Source organism: Meleagris gallopavo, chromosome 28, assembly GCF_905368555.1.
Source record: "Meleagris gallopavo chromosome 28, MGAL_WU_HG_1.1, whole genome shotgun sequence".
NCBI classification, from domain to species: Eukaryota; Metazoa; Chordata; class Aves; order Galliformes; family Phasianidae; genus Meleagris; species Meleagris gallopavo.
The window spans coordinates 1762188-1783163 of record NC_139431.1 but is presented as its reverse complement, the minus strand read 5'-3'; the positions used below and the strand labels follow the sequence as shown (position 1 = coordinate 1783163).

The following is a 20976-nucleotide window of genomic DNA, read 5'->3' as shown; positions in this document are numbered from 1 at the left end:
ATCGAGGTGATCTCTGATGTCCCTTCCAACCCAGCCGTGCTATGACGGAATGCTCCCTGCTCCCTGCGCTCCCAGTCGGAACAGCGCAGCTCCCCGCCGGGCCGCCAGGGGGCGCAATACCGTGCAGCACAGCGGCTGATGCAATCCCCACGCTAAGAGGTGGGCGGTGCCCCTCCATCGTCCTCCGTGGGGGCGTGGCCTCAACACTGCCCAATGAACGGCAGCGTAGCTGCGTGACGTCTCATGCATGCGCAGTCTCTCGCCGCCCGCGCCTAAGGGCTCGCGCCGGCCGGGGCCGGATGTAAGCGCTGCGCTCGCTCCCGCGCCGCCATTTTGTTTCTCCCGCCGCCGGCCGCCCGGATTCCTCTCAGGATGGCGCCCAGACCCCGCCGCCAGACGCTCCGCCCCGCCGCCCCGCACCCCCGGCAACGTCGCCGACATCGCTGAGGACCCTTCTCGCACCGCTCATGGAGCCGATCGGCCGGCAGCGGCCCAGCCCCGCCGTGGGGCCGGCTCGGCCCGGCTCTCTGCTCGGCTTGGTCGCTTGGCCTAAGCTCCCCGGCCCGGCCCAGCCCTCCGCCTCCCCTTCGGCCCCGCCGCAGCCCAGCCCGCCGTTCTCCTGGCTGCGGCTGCTCTCTCAGCTCCTTTCCCCTCTGCCAGCTCTGTTGCAGCGCTTGCGGCCCGGCCCGGCGCTGAGCAGCGCTTTGTGCCCCGCTGGGCCCTCAGCTCCGCCGCCTCCTCTGCTGCTGCCGCCCGCAGCGCTGCGATGGGCCGAGGAGAAGAAGGGAACGGAGGGCACGGAGCCCGCCCGGGGGCTGGTTGTGCCTCACGCCGGGTTCCTTTCCTTCGTGCTGGGAGCGAACAGCCCGGAGTGCCGCTCGTCCAGCAGCCATCTGCCGCAGCCTCTGAGCGCCGAGGGGTGGGGAGGGCAGGGTCGGCTGGTTGAGTTGGAACGGCTCCGCAGCAAACGGCTGGATTGCTTACGGCTGCGGGGAACGGCCGTGCCCGAGCCGGATCACGGGTATCACAGCCTGGAGGAGGAGCAGCAGCAGCAGCACGGGGGAGCCCTGAGAGTGGATTGCGAGCAGTGTGGTGTCTGGGGGCAGCCCGATGAGCTGGAGGGATCCCGGGGTTTGGCTGAGAAGGGAGAAGTGCAGGAGGAGCTTTGTGCTGCTGAGGGCTCTGAAACAGAGAGAACCCTGTTCGTGTCGGCCAGGCCTGCCTGTGCTAATAAGTTAATAGACTACATCCTGGGGGGGAACTCCAGTGGGGAGGAGAGTGCGGATGATGAGGAAGACTGGGATGATGATGATGATGATGATGATGGGTTTGACAGCGAAGGGCTGCTCTCAGATTCAGATGATAGCAGCCAGAACGGGGAGAGGTTGCATCTCTGGAATTCCTTCTTCAGCCTGGATCCTTACAACCCTCAGAACTTTACTGCTACCATTCAGACATCTTCCAGTGAGCCGGGGAAGGGTATACCCTGTGTGGCCGATGTGGGGGGAGAGGAGGAGGAGGAGGAGGAGGAGGAGGATGATTCTTCGTGGGCAGAATCATCTTCAGGCTCTCCTCACCCCAGCTCGGAAGATGAGGACGAATGGGATTGCAGCAGCGTGGACGAGGCAGAAAACTTGAAACTTTGGAACTCATTCTGTACCTCAGATGATCCTTATAACCCTTTAAATTTCAAGGCACCCTTTCAAACAGCGGAGAAAAGAGGAAAACCCAGCCTCAAAGGAACAGAGGGGCTGAGTTTGGTCACTTCTGAGCATAGTCACTTAACTGTCTGTCGGGTACAGCTGGAAAAGCATAACTGTGGGGTCACAGACTTGGTGCAGCATGGCATTCTTTCTGGTGAAAAATGTAGAAGTACCAAGAGGAAAAAGGTATATTTCTGCTTCTGGCTTTGTGTTTTTGACTGTGGTATGTGGGTGAGGTCATTTGCACCAGGATTCCAGCAGCAGTGGTGCCAAATCATGCTCTGTGAGCTTATGGTCTAATTATGTGGCTGAAAGCAGCGTGCCTCACGTTGTGGCAGATCTCATAATTCAGTGACACAGAGCACGGAATTTCTTGAAGTTTCATTCCCAGATTCAAAGTGAAATTTTCTTTTTAAGACATAACTTTCATTCTGTATTTGTGTTCTATTTGTGTTCTAATTTCCATCATCAGAGAAGCAGAAGAGAATCGTGATCAACATTTTTCTTCTGGAAAGTACCCTTTTCTCTTATGAATCATGTTAAGTATTTCAGGACCTTTGAGTGTAAATAGAGTAACCAGGACTTTGTGTTGTAACCTTTGTGTGTTGAACCTGCTTGGGTTACAGACACCAGGTGTCTTTTGGAGGAGAAAAATAATTCTGTTTTGAGTTGGCACGTGCTGCAGGAAGGCATTAAAGTTTCACTACAAGGTGCATTCATGCTCCTTGGGGTGTTAAGCTTTTTAGTGCGTGTGCTTGGATTCAAGTACAATGTCACTCATCACAGAATCATTAAGGCTTGGAAGGAGTCACTCAGATTACCTATTCCAACTGTCAATACAGTGCCCTCTGATAGGGTCTGTGATGCTGCAGATGTGCACAGCTGCTTTTCAGGCGTGCTGTGCTCCTCTTGAGTCTCTCCTGACACTTCCAGCCTTTGTGTCAGTAATAGTGATGCTGAGTCCCAGGAGAATGGGCCAGCACAACAAGATAGCAAAGAGGAGAAGTAGCATTCTTAGCACTAAGAGATCTGTTTGCTTCTTTGAGAGCCTGACTTGGGTGTAACTTCATACCTGTTCTCACTGGGGCAGGTGATGGTGACAAACTTAGAGTTAGCACAGCTTAAATATTATTTTCCCATTTGGATAGAAATGGGTGTGTTTTTGTTTGTTTTTTTTTTTTGTCCTTCGTAACTGACATTGTTCTGAATCAGTGTAGCACTGATGAGCCCAACTGTGGGTTGATGCTCATGGCCTAAAATCCTGTTGTGTGGCTGGAAGTACACTTAACAGTAACCAATTTCATTAATTTTTTCTTTTTTGAACTAGTTTACTGTTTGTATCTGTGAACTGAATCTAACCACGGTATTTGGCACAATGTTTCCAAATCCAGTAATTGTGCCCAAGGGTATCTTTAGACTGATGTAAAAAGGATGAAAGGTGGTAACTCGCAGAGGGATAGGCTGATGTAACAGCTCTGTGTGCCTGCAGGCAGATTCTTAATTAGAACCTCTCTGCAAAACGAAGCAGAGGTCTCTGAATGCTGACCCATGAAATGTTTGAGTCACTTCTACCACTCACGTCGGCTTCCTGTGTGGCATCCTGCAATCCAACAGCAATATCTGTTTGTGAAGTCATAAAGCCCAGGAGCCTTTTGTTTTGCTTTACAAGATAGCAAATGCATTCTCTCTGCAGAAGGACGTGTGGGGTTTGGTGCCCATGCTCCTGCTGGGAACTAACTGAGATCACTGCACTGGAATGGGATTTCAGCAGTTTGCTCTCAGCACAGCTCAGCTCTGTGTTCTCTGCTGGTGTTTATTTCTCCCATAACTGTTACCTTCATGTTTTCTTGCAGCTTAGAAGGTTGCCCTATCGCATAGATCCATCCCACCCTGCACTCCTGATTGTGCTGTGTGAACTGGCTGTGAAACTGTGGCTCTCTATTAATAATAATAACAGGAACAGAGCAACAAATATTTGGTGCATCCCTGGATTCCTTCCTGGACTTCCTGCAGCAAATTCAATGTATACCAATCCTAGAACCATCTGTAACCACAGTGGTTTCCTTATCTTCAAGAAATGATCCTAGTCTGAAAGTCGGGGAGCTCTGACAGCCAGCTGGTCTGTCCTTTTCATCTTTCAGCCTTTTACACAGTGAAATGAAAAGCAATACTTAGTTCTGTAGGCGTCTGAAGTAGCTTAGCTTCTACTTACTGCTCAACAGCAGGACTGAAATCTGTTCACAACGACAGGGAAAGTGCTGTTGAGTTTCGATCTTGAGCCTGTAAGTTTTTGTTTCCCTAAAGTGGTTCAATAGTCCTTAAGAGTAATGAAGAGTGCAGAAGCTCCACGCGTGCTTGAAATTGTAGTGACTTCAACTTCCTTTCATTAAATTTGATACTCCCCTGAGCAGATGGGTTTGCTCCAGTCATGCAGTAAACCAGTCCTTATACGTAGGACTTCTTATCAGTGCTGGAGTTGACTCACGTGATTACTCACTGTACAGAACAATGATTGTTGCTATTTTTATGATGTATGTAATCAGAAACCCGGGTCTGTAACACGTGCTCTCTTGTGACACATGGATCATCCAGGGTAACCTGGAGCTGTGGTTGTGTGAGTTCAAAACCCAACGCTGATGTGGTGCTGTGTGTTATTTCATGGGGAGTGCTGTGTAATCTGCCCTCGGCCCAACAGAGCCTTCATTTAGAAACCACGTGGTGGTTGAAGCACTGCTTTGGGAAGAGGGAGAGGTCGGCCAGTGGAGCTGAGGGTGCTCTTAAACCCTAGAGGTGAAATACACTCCTGCCTGGCTGGTGCAAAGCCCTGCTGTGGGCTGGTGGTGTAACTGAGGGCATTTGTTGGTGTTTCAGACATAGAAAATTGCTTTGAAGGTATTTAATCATCCATACAGATAAGGTGTAAGCTCCTTTTGCATGAGTGTGTGGCTAATGCTTTAATTAATGTCTTTTCCAGGTGACCTTCCTCGAAAAAGTTACAGAGTATTATGTGAGCAGTGAGGAGGATCGTAAAGGACCCTGGGAAGAGCTGGCACGAGATGGCTGCAGGTTCCAGAAACGCATCCAAGAAACAGAAGAAGCCATAGGATATTGCTTCACCACAGAGCATAGACAGAGAGTTTTTAATAGACTCCAAAAAACCAACCACAAGGAGGATGATTTCTTCTAGCACCTTAACACATCTGGTGGTTGCGTGACCCTGAGCACTCATCAACATCTTCCAAACCAGAATTGGCAGCTGCGTGTGCTGTTTTGAAATGGGGAGAAAAATGGGATTTGAACTCTTCCCTAGTTTAATATTCAGCCACAAATACACCTCTGTGTGTGTGTCTCGTTTTGATAGACAGACAAAACCTTCTGAGTATCCTCGAGGCTGAGGGTGGTATAATTGTGTTCCCCTTAAGTAACACCTGAGAAAACAGACTGCTTTAGGTTAAATCCATTCCAAAAAATGCCTTGTCTGCCGTACGTTGACAAGTGGTGGCTGTTAAGTTGGAATTTTGCACTTTGAAAAAGCAAAACATATTTTGAAGGAAATATTTATGGGATTCAGAACCTCGTTATTGCAGTTTTGATTTAAAGTTTGTGTTGGCATGCGCTGTTTTTGTGTGGATCTTTATTTTTTCTAACCTGTACAGAAGTCTCCGGTCTTTGTTAGCAGATCATTATAACTTTATTGTGCAAAGCAGGTGCATTCTCCTTCCTTCTCAGATCCCAGTTTTGCGTGTGACTGCTGGATTGTGTGACACTTTGACGTCTTAATATTTCAGTCTGTGACACTGAGGGATTCAGGGGAGCTCTGGTGCACTGCACACCCTTTGGGTTGTCTCTATTTAAGTAATACCTTTACCCAGTCCTGTTCCAAAGGGTGTTGTCTGCTTGTGAACCACCTCTTTGCTTTCAGGGCATAGCAGAGCTGCAGCTGGTGCTCTGAGCTTAGATAGCTGTGCGTGGGGAGCTGCACCATAAGATGGCCATCAGATCATCTCAGAACAACTTCACCGTGATGGATTCTGCTCGTTGAAGATGGTTTGAAGTGGAGTGATCTTCATTTTATTTTTATCTGGTCTTTGCAAGGAGAATTATCTTCAGCTTCTGGAAATCTAACACTAGGAATGCTGTGTTGTTACCAAAAGCAGTATTAAGACCTCTGTGCATCTTTAGCTTTGTTCACCTTGTATCCAAACAGCATTTTATGTCTGGGATCTCACACTTGAGGTCCTTGGTGGAAGGAAAGCCCTCGTTATTGGTGCTCCTAACTTTAAGTGTTTCACTGCTGCTCAAAGTAAAGCAGGGCAGTTTGGATATGTTTTTGGAGCTGAAAGATGTTGGATTTCAGTTGGCCAGGCCGTGAGTTGTGCAGTGGAATAAATATCAAACATTAAACCTGAAGGATTCCTATCAGTTTGCAAAACGTGGTGTGAGTAAATGATTTGCTTCTTGGTTTGTTCAGCTGAGCACACGTGGGTCTGTTGTTGGAAGGGAAAAAGCTGCATTCAATTTGAGTTTCTCATCTCTAATGAATTCAGATTTGAATCCAAAAGAAAGTGGTGGATATGTGGAGAGAAGAGCTTCACACAATACTGAGTTCTTTATTTTTGGCCCTGGCTTCATTTGTCTCAAATTTCAGAGCTCTTGAGGTTGGCTCTTTTTGTATTCAGTATCTTTGGATCTAAAAATTGCATTTCTTTGCTGCAGGTTAGAACTGTTAGAATTAAGGAATTTGGAAGGTCAGCTGAAATACAGGAGAGCTGCCACAATAATACAAAGCTCATTAGTCTTTTAGATTGGTTCACTGGAAGCCACACAGCGTTGCTTGAATCCCTTTGGAATGAGGAAATCGTTCTCCTCTCCATCAGATCATGCCCTCAAATTCCATGGAACAGCTTTCTGCGGTTAGGAGTTGATTTTCCTGTGTTGTTTGATAACTGCTCTGCTTTTTTGGTTAGGAAAAAGCATGCAGGACGATTGATGTGTTAGAATTACAGAAAACATGTTGCCGTGTGACCCCAGCATGACTGATAAATCAAAATGCTGTTCCTTGCTCTTGGTAAAATACACCATATCGATTTTTCCATGGCATTCCTCATCCATTTGCTCTGGGAGAGCTTGCTGTGCTCCAGCTGCTCTGGCTGACGCACCTGGTGCTGGCATGAAGTTCTGGAATGATGTGAATTAACACCTGCTAACGCTGCTCCACTCTTTGCAGACACTTGGGAAAGGCTGCAGCTGAAAGGAGCAGCGTTGACAAATGGTCCCCAAACTCCATTGCCAAACTGCTGCTTCCACCAGCACTTCTGATTGCTGAGATAATTCGTTTCAACACGAGCACTCAGTCCTAAAACTGGTGGTTCTCAGTAAGAAATTGCTGCTTGGTAAGTCCTTTCCCTTCCTCTCAAACCTCATGCTTACAAAGTGTCCAATGTAAGGTGATAAGAAGTCATGAAACACTAAATTAACGAGCAAGCTAAGCTTATTAGTCACCATTTTCCCTATAATGTACCTTAAGGTGGTCTTGCAGTGTATGTGTGTGGTTTAAGTGAGATGTGAAAACCAATGCTTGCTGAACTTTAAATCAAAACTGTGATTAGCAGATTTTATTTTTGTATGATTTAGAGAAAGCCAGAAGACCTTCAGCATTGGCTTTATACAGATTTTAATTGATTTGTGTCGTTTGTTGGGTTTTTATAAATCTAAAGTTCTATTTCTGTACATAATGAAACTATTCAGAACTAATCTGTAAATTGTAATAAAGATATTTGCAGGATAAGGCTGCATTGTTTTCCTTTGGGAGGGGATGCCATGTATGCGTTTGTTTTCTTCTCCTTTCTATGCTGGGATAAATGTGAGGTGTCATTCTGTCAGTGGGAGTGCCAAACAGCTGAGCTCTTTAATTAGAGCCAGATCATCCCTATGTTTTGCACTGTAGAGTTGGCCTCTAATTCAGCAAATCATTTCTTCTCCTTTATGCTCTAATGATGTACGAGCAGGAGAGCGTAGTGTTTGTCCCCATACAGCTCAAGCAAGTTTCACCCTGTGCTCCAGCCCTTCTAGGCCCCTCTGGAATCACCTAATGCTGCATTTGTTTCTGTAACAGCACTGAGCTGAACGAAGAGGAGCATTTGGAACTGCCTGGAGTGCCATCCCACTCTGAGGACTTGAAAGCAGAGAACAAACCTACGCAGCCCCTGTGAGCTGCAGCAGCTTTTTGAAGCCGTGTTCACCTGTTCTGCTGGCTCCAAAATCTGCCTTAAGAAAGAGAGTTGTAATTTCTTTTGATTCAGCTTAAAGAAATACAGTTAGTGTTGCTAAATGGGAGCTCCTCCATATCTGGCAGGACGTCAAGGTGCCATCTGGAATGGAGAAATCCTGCTGTGTTTTTTTTTTATTATTATTATTATTATTCTATCAGCACTGAAGGCTGCAGTTGGAGCTCAGCTGACGACTTATCCGTGTTGGAGTGGAATTGTTCTGTGGCTGAATCTTCTCCAGGGGGCTTCAGAACTTGTTTGTCAGCAAAGCACACGGGGAGTAAATAAGCTGCTATTTTTGTAGTCACTGCTGACTGCATCCCCCAAAGTTCTGCTTGCAAGTGAATCCAGTTGCACAGTCCCACAAAAAAAGGAGTTTCTTCTGAAGCTGCCAGGCAGAAGGCGGCAATAGCAACTGCAGGAGAGATGAGAATCACACACTGACTGCAATTCCAGGGAGAGCCCAGTGCTTCTTACTGCAAGAGGTGATGGGCTGCACCTCAGATGTAACCCCAAGGTCCCATTCTGTGCCAAGGGAGGTGGCAGCGAAGTGCTTTCTGAAAGCCATTAGTCTTGAAGGCACGGAGTATTAGAGCCCATTAGCAGCAGGCATCCATCTGCCCTGACTGCTAATGCTGCAGATAAGGCGGCTGGCGATAAAAGCACGTGCTGCCTTGTAACAGCTGTACAAGCACATTGTGTATGTGTCCCTTTCATTGCCTGTTTTCAGTTCTTTGTTCAACAGCTGACATCTTCCACATTCTTCTTTCAAGCAGTAGGCGCTGCTCCTAGCAAAACAAAAGCAAACAAATGCAAAAGCAAAGCCAAACAAACCCAAACCAAACTCAGCAATGCACTGTGCTGCCTCCATCTTCCCACCTGCTCCTCTGGCAGCTTCAAACCTTCACCAGGGTGCTCCAAACACTGCAAAGGCCATTTTTTCAGCATCCTCTGGAGGACCAGAGCTCATAGAGATGGTTGGAATCAACTACAGCCTCAGTCCAATGAAAAGGAGAAAACAGAGATAGACCTGAGAGCAAAGGTTCAGTGTAGGAGCAAGGGCTGGCACAGAGCATGGCTGCACTGCACAGCCTGCAGCAAGGCCAGGAGCTGCTGGGGAGGCAGAGGGAAAGCAGAGCCCTTCTGCACCTGGTTTTTAATGGAGCAGCAGCCCCAGGTGCCCCTGATTGTTACGGGACTCAGGTGGGAGCTGCTGGGTGCTCAGTAGTATTAGGGCTGAGTATTGTATGTGGACTTCATCCATCCAATCCTCCATCCATCTCTCCCTCCATCCCTCCATCCATCCATCCATCCATCCATCCATCCATCCATCCCTCCAACCCTCCCTCCATCCATCCCTCCCTCCATCCATCCATCCCTCCATCCAACCCTCCATCCATCCATCCCTCCATCCAACCCTCCATCCATCCATCCATCCCTCCAACCCTCCCTCCATCCATCCATCCCTCCATCCCTCCCTCCATCCATCCATCCCTCCATCCAACCCTCCATTCATCCCTCCATCCCTCCATCTCTCCATCCAACCAGGCCTGGCTGAAGGGGAGCACAAGCAAGGCACGAACCCTGGGGAAAGAGCTGAAGAGATCCAGATGGCGATAGGGTGCTGCCCCCTCTGCACGCACACCTGATTTTCTAACGCAAGAAAACCAAAAAGCATTAAAAAACGTGAACGGGAGAGCAGACAGCAGCGGGAAGGAACGGAGAGGGGAGGAGATACGGAGAGCAGCCGTTCGTTCCCCGGGAGGTGGTGCCAGAGCCGCGCTGCTGCTGCTGAGCCACGGGCGGTGCGATGCCCTCGGGATGCTCCCGTGCTCGCCATCCCTGCTAAAGGGTGCAGAGAGGGGTTGGGAACCTCGCTGGGACCACTTCTGGAAGCACAAAGCGTAAGAGTTGTTCTAAAGAAGCCCTCGGGGTGTGCCTGCCTGCTCCTAACCTGTGCGGGAATGAACGGCGAGTTTTAAATGGATGTGAAACAATAAGAAAATAACAAGTCCTGCTGGTATTTCCCCTTCGAATTTCCATTGGCTTAAGATATAGAGAAATAGGGAGGGGGTTGAAAAAAAATCTTTTGTGGAAAGCAATAAAAGCTGATTTATTTACCTGGCAGAACAGAGCTCAGCATTCTTGGCTGGAGGTCCAGCACAGCCCTCCAACAGCTCTGCCTCCCTTACCCCAGCCTAAAGCAGCTCCATCGCTTCTGCTGTAGGCGTCTGATTCCCTGCAGCAGCTCTGCTCAGCTGAACCCCATCATTGCCACAAATAACCCCAAAATGGTGGGACCTCGGTGATGCCCACAATCAGGGAAAGGCATCCCTCCCCGGGGGGTGGAGAGAGGGTAGGAAATCTTTTAGGATCATCTGAGCTTATCTCACACAGACTCTGATCCCTCGCACCCCTGGGGTAGTCGTAGGGGTGATGCTGCAATTATCAGAGAGGTTTGGCCCTGGGCTAAAAGCCAAGAACTGCTCACAGTGAGCTCTCAGTGCAATGGCTGCGTGCAACCCTCTGGAATTCTCCTGCTTGGAAGGTTTCAGTGTCACATCTGTAAAAATGTAAAATGTAAAAAAAAAAAAAATGTTTAAAAGAAAGAAACAACCCAGCAAACACTGACTTTGCAAACTCCTGGTCCTGAGAGCTGAGATGAGGACATCTCTGGTTACTTCTGGCTGCTCTGTGCCCGGAGCATTGGATGCTTTTGGTTCAGGTCACCGAAGTGTTTGTGCTGAGCGCTGATTCAGGCTGAGCTGTGACTCAGATTGGAGGTGGATCTGAGTAAACGAAACTGTGGTGAGCAGAGCTGGGCCGGGCAGGCAGGGAGGGAGCTGTGCCTTTGGGGTGACCTCGTTGTCCCCAGTGCCTCCCAGAGAGCTGACATTGTGATGGAGCAGCACAACACCGAGCTGCCGGGGTCTGGGCAAGGAGAACACGAAGAGCAGGGATTTCCCAGCTGTGTTTTGGCTGCTGTGGGGTCCCACCTTCCCAACATTGGGATGCATCGTGGCACCAAACCTCGGGGTGTGTGGGTCTGTGGCAGAGCTGTGATGTTGGATGGGAAGATTATAAGGGCAGGAGCGCTTGTGTGATGCAGACAAGAGGCCCAATCTTGCACCAAGCCTATGTGCAACGTGTGATGCTTTGCACCCCAGCACTTCTGCCACGAAGCAGAACCTTCCCAGCAAAGCAGTGCTGGGGCTGCAGCATCATCCCCTGCTGCACTGCCATCCCTTCTCTCTCCCGATGCTTTTGCACACAGCGGCTCCAAGAGCTGTAGAAAGAACCTTTGGGTGAACTGATGCCCCACATCCTGTCAGAGAACCACTCTGATGTGAGCGTTGCTCAGCAGAGCAACCCCTTCGTCCTGCTTTGGGACCAGCTCCTGCATTCACCTCTCATTTCCCTGTGCCATGAGAAACTCCCCAAAGGCACCACAGAGACATGAGAGCTCGCAGTCACCCAGCCCGGCTGCCTCCCAGACCCCACCTTTCCCCTTGAAAGACGTTTAATTGATGGCTAAGAGCGAGCAGAGAGAAAATACCCATCGGGCAGCACCGAGAGCACAGCAGATAGTCATCAGGGTGCCCTACATACTGCCTCTGCTTGGCTGCGAGATCAGACGGAGAGAAGAATTTGACATTGTTTAAATTGAACAGGAGAGGGAAGGAACAACTCCATCATTACTCAGCCCGAGTTAATTGACGGTAATTACACTGAGTAGGCAGGGGAGGAAGCAGCGATGGGCTTAGCCCTGCAGAGTCACTCGGAGCCGTGCCCTCTGAACCCTGCACAGCCCGGCTCTCAGAGGGTTAAGTTGATGGGTTTGGTTTTTCCTTTTTCTTTTTTCTTTTTTTTTTCCCTCCCTCCTCGGTTATTTGCAGCAGCAAACACAACCCGGGTGGAAGGTCTGAGCTAAGAAGTGTTTGCTCGGGGTGGGGGCAGGAGTTGTTCTGCACTTCCCAAGCGGTGCGAGGAGCACAGGACGGGGCTGCTGGGTGCTGTGCCCATGGCAGATGACATCGACTGGCTGGACCTGCCGGGCAGGTGGACCTACGGTGTCTGCGGGGACGGCCGCATCTTCTTCATCAAGTAGGGTCCCACCACAAGGCCAGGGAGGGGATGGGGCACGGGGTCCTGGGGGAGTCTGGCTTCTGGGTCGGTGCGTGGCTGGGGGGCTGCAGGGGATGGGTGATCAGCCTGGGGCTGGAGCAAGGGTTCCTACCTGTTGCTTTCCTATCGCATGTGATCCGCTCTCCCTGCTCTCCATTTCTCCCCTCTTGGGGTTTTATCCCAGATGCTTCCTGATAGATGCTGCTTTTTTTCCCAAAAATCTACTCCTTCCCTTTCCTTTGGCTGCCGAAGTTATCCCTATCACCAAAGAGGGTGCAGGGATGCCCTCAGCTCACTGCCTGCTCCTTATCTTTCACAGCGACGAGACCAAGTCCACGAGCTGGGTGCACCCCAGCACAGGTTACTCCATCCAGAGCGGGCATTTCTCCTGCGCCGGTAAGGAAGGGAGCCCTGCTCCCCAAATGTGCTCCTTTGGGACAGCTGGAGGTGTGTGATGAAATGCTCCAGAAATGCACTGGAGATGCTGAGAAGCTGCTTTACAGCTCAAGGGTTTGAGGGGCTTTGAATGATGTACGAAGAAGTGTTGCTGCATCCTTTGGGGAACGCACGAGCCTTCGTAACCTGGGGGGTGGGTTTGTAGCCAGAGGAGTTTGACTGGTGTGATGGGGAGGGGACCAAGCTTGCCTCTCTGCTACAATGCCCAAAGGCAGGAACAGGGAAGGATGACCCCCACTTCTGCTGTGTGCTTCCAGGGCTGCCCCGAGGCTGGGAGGTGGACACCACGCTGCACGGGGGCTTCTACTTCATCAAGTAAGTGATGAGAGCTGAGGGGAGCAGCTCTGCCTGCTGCTGTGGTGCAGTTTACAGCCACAACCGATGCTTCACCCTGTGCCTGATTCTTCCCAGGGCACTGTTATGGGGTTCGCTCCTATCCTTTGGGGGTGTTGTTGCTGCTGGTCTTACCTTGCACCCTAAAAAATGCCTTCTCATGTGCTTCAACCCATGTGCAGTGCCAGGCAGTGTGGTCTGGGAGGCTTTTGAATAGATCACCTGCTGGTGAATGGGGCTGGAGTTCATGCTGAGTGCCAAAGCATGAGGTGGAAGGTGAGCAGGGGGTTCCCGTGGGTCATCCGTGCTGCTGGAGATGCAGTTGTGACAGGGCTGTGGGTACCAGCAGCCAAATGACAGCACAGCTCTGGCTGGTGCAATTCATTGCTTTCCTGACCCTGGTGAGGACATGGGCAGTGCCTGCACTCCTGCATTCCTGCACATGAAGGTTTCCTCCCTGCACAGCTTCCTTTGTGCTCCCCTCACCACAAAAGCCATCGAGGGCACCCGGCAGAGGCAGCAGGACCTGCTCCGTGCTGCAGGCAGCTCCTGCACCAACTTCCCATTGCAGATGCAAAAATTGCAGACCCCTGGGACATGTGGGCACCCCTCAGCCCCCTGCCCCACATCTGGCACTGTTGCTGCCCTTGTGGAAGGGTCCCTAGAGCCACCCTGAGACTGCATGGGGAGTTTGGTTCCAGGCTGGTGCACTCACTGGGGACGAGAGCAATGGGATCGTAGCTCCACTGGGATACGGGTGACGGTGCTGTCTGCGTGCATTGAGGCTGTCTCGCCTCCTGGAGCCTCATGCAGAGCTCCAGGTGAGGTGAGGGCATCACGGATGGGATCTCTGGGCCTTATCTGCCTCACTCAGTGGCTTCGCCATGTGCTCAGCCCACGCTGAAGCCTCCAGGAGCAAAGATCCCGAGGCGAGCAAAGGGCTGCAGTGAATCACTGTGATTATTGGGCTGATCTGCTGAGCAGAGATGGGTGTCCTTGAGTCAGCCCAACTTTGTGTGGAGCAGCATAACACTGCTGGGAGCGGGGCTGGATGGGCAAGAGCTGCACAGGTGAGCCTCCTTTTCAGGTTTGAGTGCCTGTAAAGCTGCTCCACACCAGGGGCCTTCCTCCTCACCACTACTGTTGTGTGCTCTGTGTGCCGGTTCCCCAAGCACCACAGCAGCTGGGCAAGCCCCAGTGGAGCAGGGAGAGTGTCGTGGCTGTGGTTGGGGGGCTGCCACCAGGGCTGCTCCCCCCTCCAGGCTGCATTTTACAGGAGCACCCATGAGGTGGCACTGGGGATGGCACAGCAATGCATGCTCTGCACATTGCTGCACGTGAGCCATTGGTTGCAGGGATGGGGCTTCTTGCTGAGGAGCAATGCTGGGTGGACCCCCATCTGCACCAGTCTGGGGGGGGGGGGGGGGGGGGGAAGGAGGCAGCATCCAGTCCCTGCCCTGCTGAGTGCAGCTACAAAGGGCCCTTTTCCACCCCACTCCTGCCTCCGGCTCACTGCCTGGTTGGTGCCAGCAGAAGAAAAGGCCCCGCTGTGTCTGCGCCTTGGGGCTGAGACGTGATTGGGACCGATGTGACAGCGCCGCGTGGCTTTTGTCCCTTTGTGAGGGGGGGGGGTAGGGAACAACTGGCCCCCAGCCTGGATGGAGTTGCTGCACCCTTCCTGCTGGGGCTCAGGAAACCGGGGGTCCCCTTAAGAGCCCCCACTGCCTGTTTATGGGCTGTTCCACAGCTCTCAGGGCTCCTCTGGGTGACATAAAGGGGGGGGTCCGGGGGGGGGACAGAGTCCCACAGTGCTGCCTGTAGGGTGAAGGGGTGCTTGGGGGCAGCAACTGGGAGAGGGGTCCCTGTGCAGCGCAAGGAGAGAGGGAGAGGAAGGAGGATCTCACCCATGGGCTGCAGGGGAAGGACGGGGAAATGCAGACTGCAAAGCCTTCAGTGAAAGCCACCCCCCTGCAGCCCCTAATACCTTGAGGCTACAGGAGTGATTATAGGATCAAGGGCAGCCGTGGTGTTTTCCCTCCTGGAGAATCCCATCCCTCCCCACGCCAGCACACATGTGCTAAGCATGGAGAATCCCTGTGCAGTGTGGGGTCCGGGCTGGGCATAGGCAGAGTCCCTGGTGGCTGAGGCTGGCAGAAGTAGGGCAGTGCCATAGACTGGGGCACGGTGCCATCGCTGTAGGGCTGGAGTTTGCAGATCTGCAGCTCAGAAATTGCTGTGCTGCCAGGCACTGGGGGTGGGTGCTGAGCAGGGCTGGGGAAGGATCTCTGTGCCCCAACCTGCGCTTGGCAAACTGTCCTGCTGCCCGGCCTCTGGGCACCTTCTCCCTGCAGGCTGCTCTCTCTGGGTTGCAGAGCCTGGAGGTGCTTCCTGACCACCCCCCCTCCATACTCCAGGCGGGTAACAGACGTGTTCCCCAGCCCTGGGAGATGTGGGCTGCAGGGGGATGAATGGTCCTGGCTATTTTCCAACGCTGGGATGCGGGGTTAGGGCTCGTGGTCACGGTTGTCCTTCAGTGATGGGATGCAGGGGTGTGCGGTCACCCCCCTATACTGAGATACAGAGGGGCTGCACCCCCCTCACACCCCCACCCCCCGCCCCTCTCCCCGTGCTGCAGAGGGGCAGCACGATGCGTTCGACCCCCCGGGGATGCAGAGATACGGGGGGCACACAGCGCGGTCCCCCCTTCCCGCAGTGACGCAGAGAGCTCCGGTGTCGGGCGGGGGGGGACACAGTGCGGCGGGGCGGGGGTGGCTGCTCGGCCCCCCCCCCCCCTCCGCTCGGTGCCAGCCCGGCATCACGTGCCGCTCACGGTCCCCGAGCATGCCCAGCTCCCGCTCCGGCTCCCGCTCCGGCTCGGGCTCGGGCTGCGGCTCCGGCTCGGGCTGGGGCTGCCCCGGGAGGATGCTGAGCCCCTGAGCAACTGGGGGGGCCCGACCGCTGCCCGCCCTGCACGGTGAGTGCCCCTCAGGGCTGCCCCCGCCCTTCCTTCTCCTTCTCGTCGGGTTTGCGGGGGGGTCGTGAAGCGGCGGAGCATCCCCAGATCGGGACGTGCGCTATGGGGCCGGCGGGGGGAGTCTTTTCTTGGGGTATCTGTGCTCCAGATGGGGGGCCCAGCACCCCTGGGGTGCTCTGAATGTGCCCCGTGGTGCTGCAGAGGTGGCACCTTCTGGCTGTCCCTGGGGAAGCCCTTTCTGCAGTGACGTCGGTGAGACGTGGGGACCCCCCCAGCTGTCCCCACGGTGTGTTTGTGTGCTGTCCTTCCTTGTGTCCCCAACCCCACCGCTGTAAGAGAGATCTGTGCTTTGGGGGGGGGGGGGTGGGGGGGATTCTCTGCATCCCTAAGCCCCCATGCTGATGGCTGGGGGGGTTCAGATTATTGGGTTCCCCCCAGATATGCATGCTCTGGGCTTGGTCTCATGGCTTTATCAGGATGGGCTGCAAGCAATGCAGCCCGGGATGTTGTCTGGCACTTCCCTGGGCTCCATCTCACTGCCCACTTGTTAGCAGCACTGAGCCCCCGTCCCTCCCCCCCCTCCCCATGGCTGTGTGTCAGCAGTGAGGTGCTGTGTTTTCTCACCCCCCCTCCCATCGGAGCACTGAGGTGTCTGGCAGAGCTGGAGATGGTCCCTGAGCAGTCAATGGCAGCTTTGTGACGCTGCTGCTACATCTGAAGGCACACGCTCTGCTCCGTCATATGATGGTGCATGCTAAATTAAACACGAGTCTATGAAACCCGTGTGGAAGGGCTCGGATTGATCACCCCATGGCAATGGGGAGGGGGCAGGTGGCACGTGGGGTGTACAGGGGAGTGGGCAGCTCTGCTGGAGGCCGTGCACCGAGGGGACCATTTGCTGGGGATGATGTTCTTCCAGGCAGACGAGGCTGTTGGTAGGCAGTGCATGCTGCTCTGCAGCTGAGAATTAGCAGCATCCATCGGTTTCTCCCACTTCTACATGCTGAAGGTTTGCAGCCCGCTGTGCATCGCATTGCATCCTGCTGTGCATCCCGTTGCACGTCCCATGGCATCCCACTGTGCATCGCAGGGCAGAGCCTGGGCATTCTGCTCTCCAGGAGGGATTGCTCCTGACCTGTTCCGGTCCGCACTGCTTGACCCCTTTACTCTGCTGGGGAAGAACTGGTGCAAGGTTCTGGTGGAGCAGACAAGCAGCTCTCTTCATGGCTTTGGGCAGCCAGACCAGTGCCAGCCTCACTGGGAGCCGTGTTTTCCTGCCGAGTTCCCATAGAAACCGGCAGGAGCAGCAGCAAGGCTCGCAGGACTGAGGAGAGGAGGGACAGGCATGGATGGAAGGGCGAGCTGCACGCTTGGCACTGCAGGAGGAAGCTGCTGTGCCTGCTGCACCAACCTGGCTGCTCCCTGCTGCAGGAAAATCCATCAGCATCACCCTATCTGCATTGCTTTGATGTGTATGCATGCACGTGCGCATGTGTCCATGCATGCATGTGTGGATGTGTCCATGTGTGGATGTGTGCATTTGCACCCGTGCACGCTGCTGCCTGCTGGCCGGCCCTGTGCTCTGCTGCTCTGCAGCCAGGCCTGGCATTGCCTGAATGCTGCAAACATCACCCCAGATGGGCAGCCAGGGCTTAATCCCCCGCCAGGCTGCCGAGCTGAGCTTAACCCTTTGCAGCCGGGCTGGGGCTCGGGGTTCTTTCCTTCTCCATCTGTACTCCCAGGAATCAGCTGGGCTGGGATTTCTCCTGCCTGTTGTTGCTAGCTGGAGGGGAAAGCACTGCTCCTCCGCCTGCCCTCCTCCCTTTCTCTTCTCTCTCTTCTCTCTCAGGCATTTGTAGTAGCATCCCCCCTTCTGTTTTCCATAGCTTGAAACACGATAATCCACAGCAGGCAGAAAGAGTGCAGCAAGGAATGCGCCGTCTCCTCTTTAGCCTCATTTTCCCCCAAGATCTGCCAGCTCCGTGGCTGCAAGGGGACACCCAGCTGTGCAGTCTGCCCCATCCCAGTGGTACGTGGGGGTGTTCTGTGCTCCCCCAGCCCCAAATCTGTGTGATGGGGGCAGTGGGATGCTAAAATGTGCATTGGCTGTGCTGGGGCTCAGGTTGTGCAGAAAGGCTGTTATTGGGTTTTTTTTGTGTGTGTGTGTTTTGTTGTTTTTCTTCCTGGATTTTTGGTGCAGTTTTGCTTTTGGTTCAGTTTTCACTCCATGCAAAGCAGTGAGAGCAGCTGCTGGGTGAGGTGGCAGGGAATCAGGTTAGGTGATGGCAGCGGCCGGTGGTGGCCTTAATCTGTGAATTTACCAAAGCTCTTTAATAAAGATTCAAAGTCACCAACTTCTCAATTAAGGGCTGAGACAGCGCTTGATCCACGTTTCTGGGTCAGCCGGAGAAAGGCCGTGTCAGCCCCGGCTGATGGCTTCCCTTTGATGTTTCTGAAGGAGACATCCTTTGCATAAGGACCGTGCTGTGATGCAGCAGCAGGGCTGCGCTGCTCCCTCACCCTCCGGAACCCCGAGACCCGGGGAAAGCCTCCCCCATCCCCTGTGTGCGCTGTGGGGACACGGCCGGGCCAGTGCCACCACCCCGGGGGTGACACCGCTCAGCTCTGGGGCTGGGTGGGCTGCGTCCTGCCGGAGCCCCCAGCGACTCTAGGGTGCTCATAACCCTCTGTTTACTCAAACAGCAGCCGCTTGCATGGGTGTTAATTGCAGAAGCTGGCAAAGCACTAATTAGGGGATAATGAGACGGCTTTTGTGTGCGCCTGGCGTCCCGTCGACAGACAAACGCCCTGCTCTAAACGTGCTGCTCCGTGCCCGTGCTCCCTGCTTGGGTGATCCTTATGGGTCGGGATATTCTATGAGTCTATGGCGGTTTCCCGCTCCGTGTTACGATCCCCACTCAGGGTCCTGCCGGCTCACCTCCCCCCCACCACGCACAGCACTTCGGGTGCTGCTCCCCATCTGCCCCCATTGCTCCATCCCAGCACAGCAGGGCAGCTCAGGGTTTCCTTCCACCTCCCATATCACCGGCTCCCCGTGAAGCCGTGCGATGCCCTTCTGTTAAGCGTTCCCCTCACTGCAGCAGAGCAGCTCGGATGCAGCTGTGCTGCCCTGAGCCCCTGTGCTGGTAATTAAACGGCCGCCAGAGCCTTCGCAGCTCAGCCCTTTGTTCTCAGCAGGGCTCAGGCTGTCCCCATCCCCCGGTGGTAAGGGGCACGGGATCGGAGCTGAGTGCAGTGGCAGAGCAGAGCATCCCCTGCAGCTCACATCCTCGTGCCGTGCACAGCTCCGGCACCCATCTCCCTCCGAGCAGCAGAGGCTGCTGTTCCTCTCCTGCTGCCTGCAGTTGCCGGGGACTCACAGCAGCGCTCTCCTCCTCGCCTCCCTTACGTAAGCAGCGGCAGCTCCGACAGCTCAGCACCGCCGGGGCCTGGAGCCTCGCAGCCCAGGTAAGAGTCACCCCTGGAATAGGTAGAGGTGCTGCTGCCGTGCTCAGCCTTGGGGTCTCACACTGGGGGTGAGCTGGGAGGAATGCGCCGTGCTCAGATCCGTCTCCATCCAGGCTGGCGGCTGGAGGAACAGCCAGGACCAGTCTGGCAGCACCAGGAGCACTGAGCTCCCCATCCAGCTCGGCCGGTTCTTACCCAGCCCCACACTCCCCGTTCCCGGGGCACCGTTTGGGAGATGCAATGGGTGCCGTGCTCAGCACCTTCCTGGGTTCTGTGCCCCCAGGGGACGGTGCTCGGCGCCGGGTGAGGATGGGGTGTGTGCACCCATGGCACTGGGCCCCACACACAGCCGTGCTGGGGCTCAGCATCCCAAGGGCCAAACATCCCCATCGTGCCGCATTGCACCCGTGCTCCAGGCTGGGCATCTGAAAGCCTTTGGGGACTCTTTGTGGTGGGTGCTGAGCTCTCGTGCAGTGCTGTGATCTGGCAGGTGAGGGCTAATTGTGGCTTCAAATGAGCTGATGCAAAGGGCTCACCTGGCACAGGTGGTGTGGGTGAGGGGGAGCCTGGCTGCTGCTCTGCATGGCTGCTCACATTGCTGTGTTCCAAAGGCTCATCCTGACCCCTCCATGTGCACCACAATCCTTGCTCCTCTTTGGGATCACAGGAGGTGAACCCCTGGGTTGCGCAGGGATTCCCTTCCTTTAAATCCACGGGTGATTTGGAGGTTTGGGTTTGAGCATCCCTTGGATGCAGGATGGGGTCGGGCAGTGAGACAACAGCCATCCCCACAGAGGACCCTTGGAAGCATTGATTCTGCAGGGTTGGGGGACCAAGTTCTGTTGGTTACAGAGAGAGGGGACATGGCCTCAGACCCCCGACCTCACAGCCTCGGCAGGGCTCAGCTCTGCCCCCGCTGCTGTTTGGGGCACGGTGGTTCCCCAGAGCCATCTGCTCGATGTGCCGAAACTAATTTTCAAGCCTTTATTCTTCCGGAGAATTTGAAAACGAGATGGAACCCTCAGGGCCCGGGAAGCAAATCGGGAGATGAAAATCTGTGAGTTTCGCGTGTGGCTGATTGCTTTAATTGCAGAGTGCTGGGCAGTTGGGCAGGCAGTGCTGGAGCAGAGCTCCGAGCTGCAGCGCTCCTTTGAGACGCATCCTCCATGTGAGCGTGGGATTTCTTTTCCTCCTTCTTTTTTTTTTTTTTTTTTTTTTCTTAAGTGCATATTTTGTGAATGTGCAAACGCAGTGACCTTTGGCAGGGGCCGCCTGCAGCTCCGTTGCTGCCTGCCGGCTGCTCTCCTGCCTGTCAGGGAGATGAGGGATTCGAGAGCTACGTGCGAACTCCACAGCCCCTGGGCTCCAACTCTCAGCTACAATCGTGGTGATGAGTTCCCGGAGGGGATCGCAGAGCTCCTCATCTCTCCCTGTGTGCCACGAGATGTAGGGCCCTTCAGCAGCCGTCAGAGCTGCTGCTTCGTGCCCTGTCCCTCATCTCCTCCCTGCCAGCTGTGAGCTGCTCTTGGAGTGACCTTGTCCTTGCTGCCATCGTCGCAGGAGGAGTGGGTGCTGGTGCATCTATTGGGGTGGGCAACCAGGAATGGGGCCAGCGGGTCCAACTCCTGCCTAGGACAGCCAGCACCTC

At 54.0% G+C, this 20976-nt stretch overlaps 2 protein-coding genes across 3 annotated transcripts in view; both read left to right on the top strand.

Annotated features, from left to right (window-relative positions):
* Window positions 1-242: 242 nt before the first annotated feature.
* PPP1R15B (protein phosphatase 1 regulatory subunit 15B) lies at window positions 243-7491 on the top strand. The gene is made up of 2 exons (XM_031557020.2): window positions 243-1889; window positions 4678-7491. Exons 1-2 carry the CDS (start codon window positions 468-470, stop codon window positions 4888-4890), a joined length of 1635 nt encoding a protein of 544 aa, XP_031412880.2. The 5' UTR covers window positions 243-467; the 3' UTR covers window positions 4891-7491.
* An 8219-nt stretch (window positions 7492-15710) lies between these two features.
* PLEKHA6 (pleckstrin homology domain containing A6) overlaps window positions 15711-20976 on the top strand; it is a 39619-nt gene continuing 34353 nt past the window's right edge. The window contains exon 1 of one of the 2 annotated variants that reach the window (XM_085210228.1): window positions 15711-15860. The gene's annotated coding sequence lies outside the window, so the exon portion shown is untranslated. Of the gene's footprint in view, window positions 15861-19305; window positions 19329-20976 lie in introns of those variants that run through there. The other variant, XM_085210227.1, reaches the window with a different exon arrangement.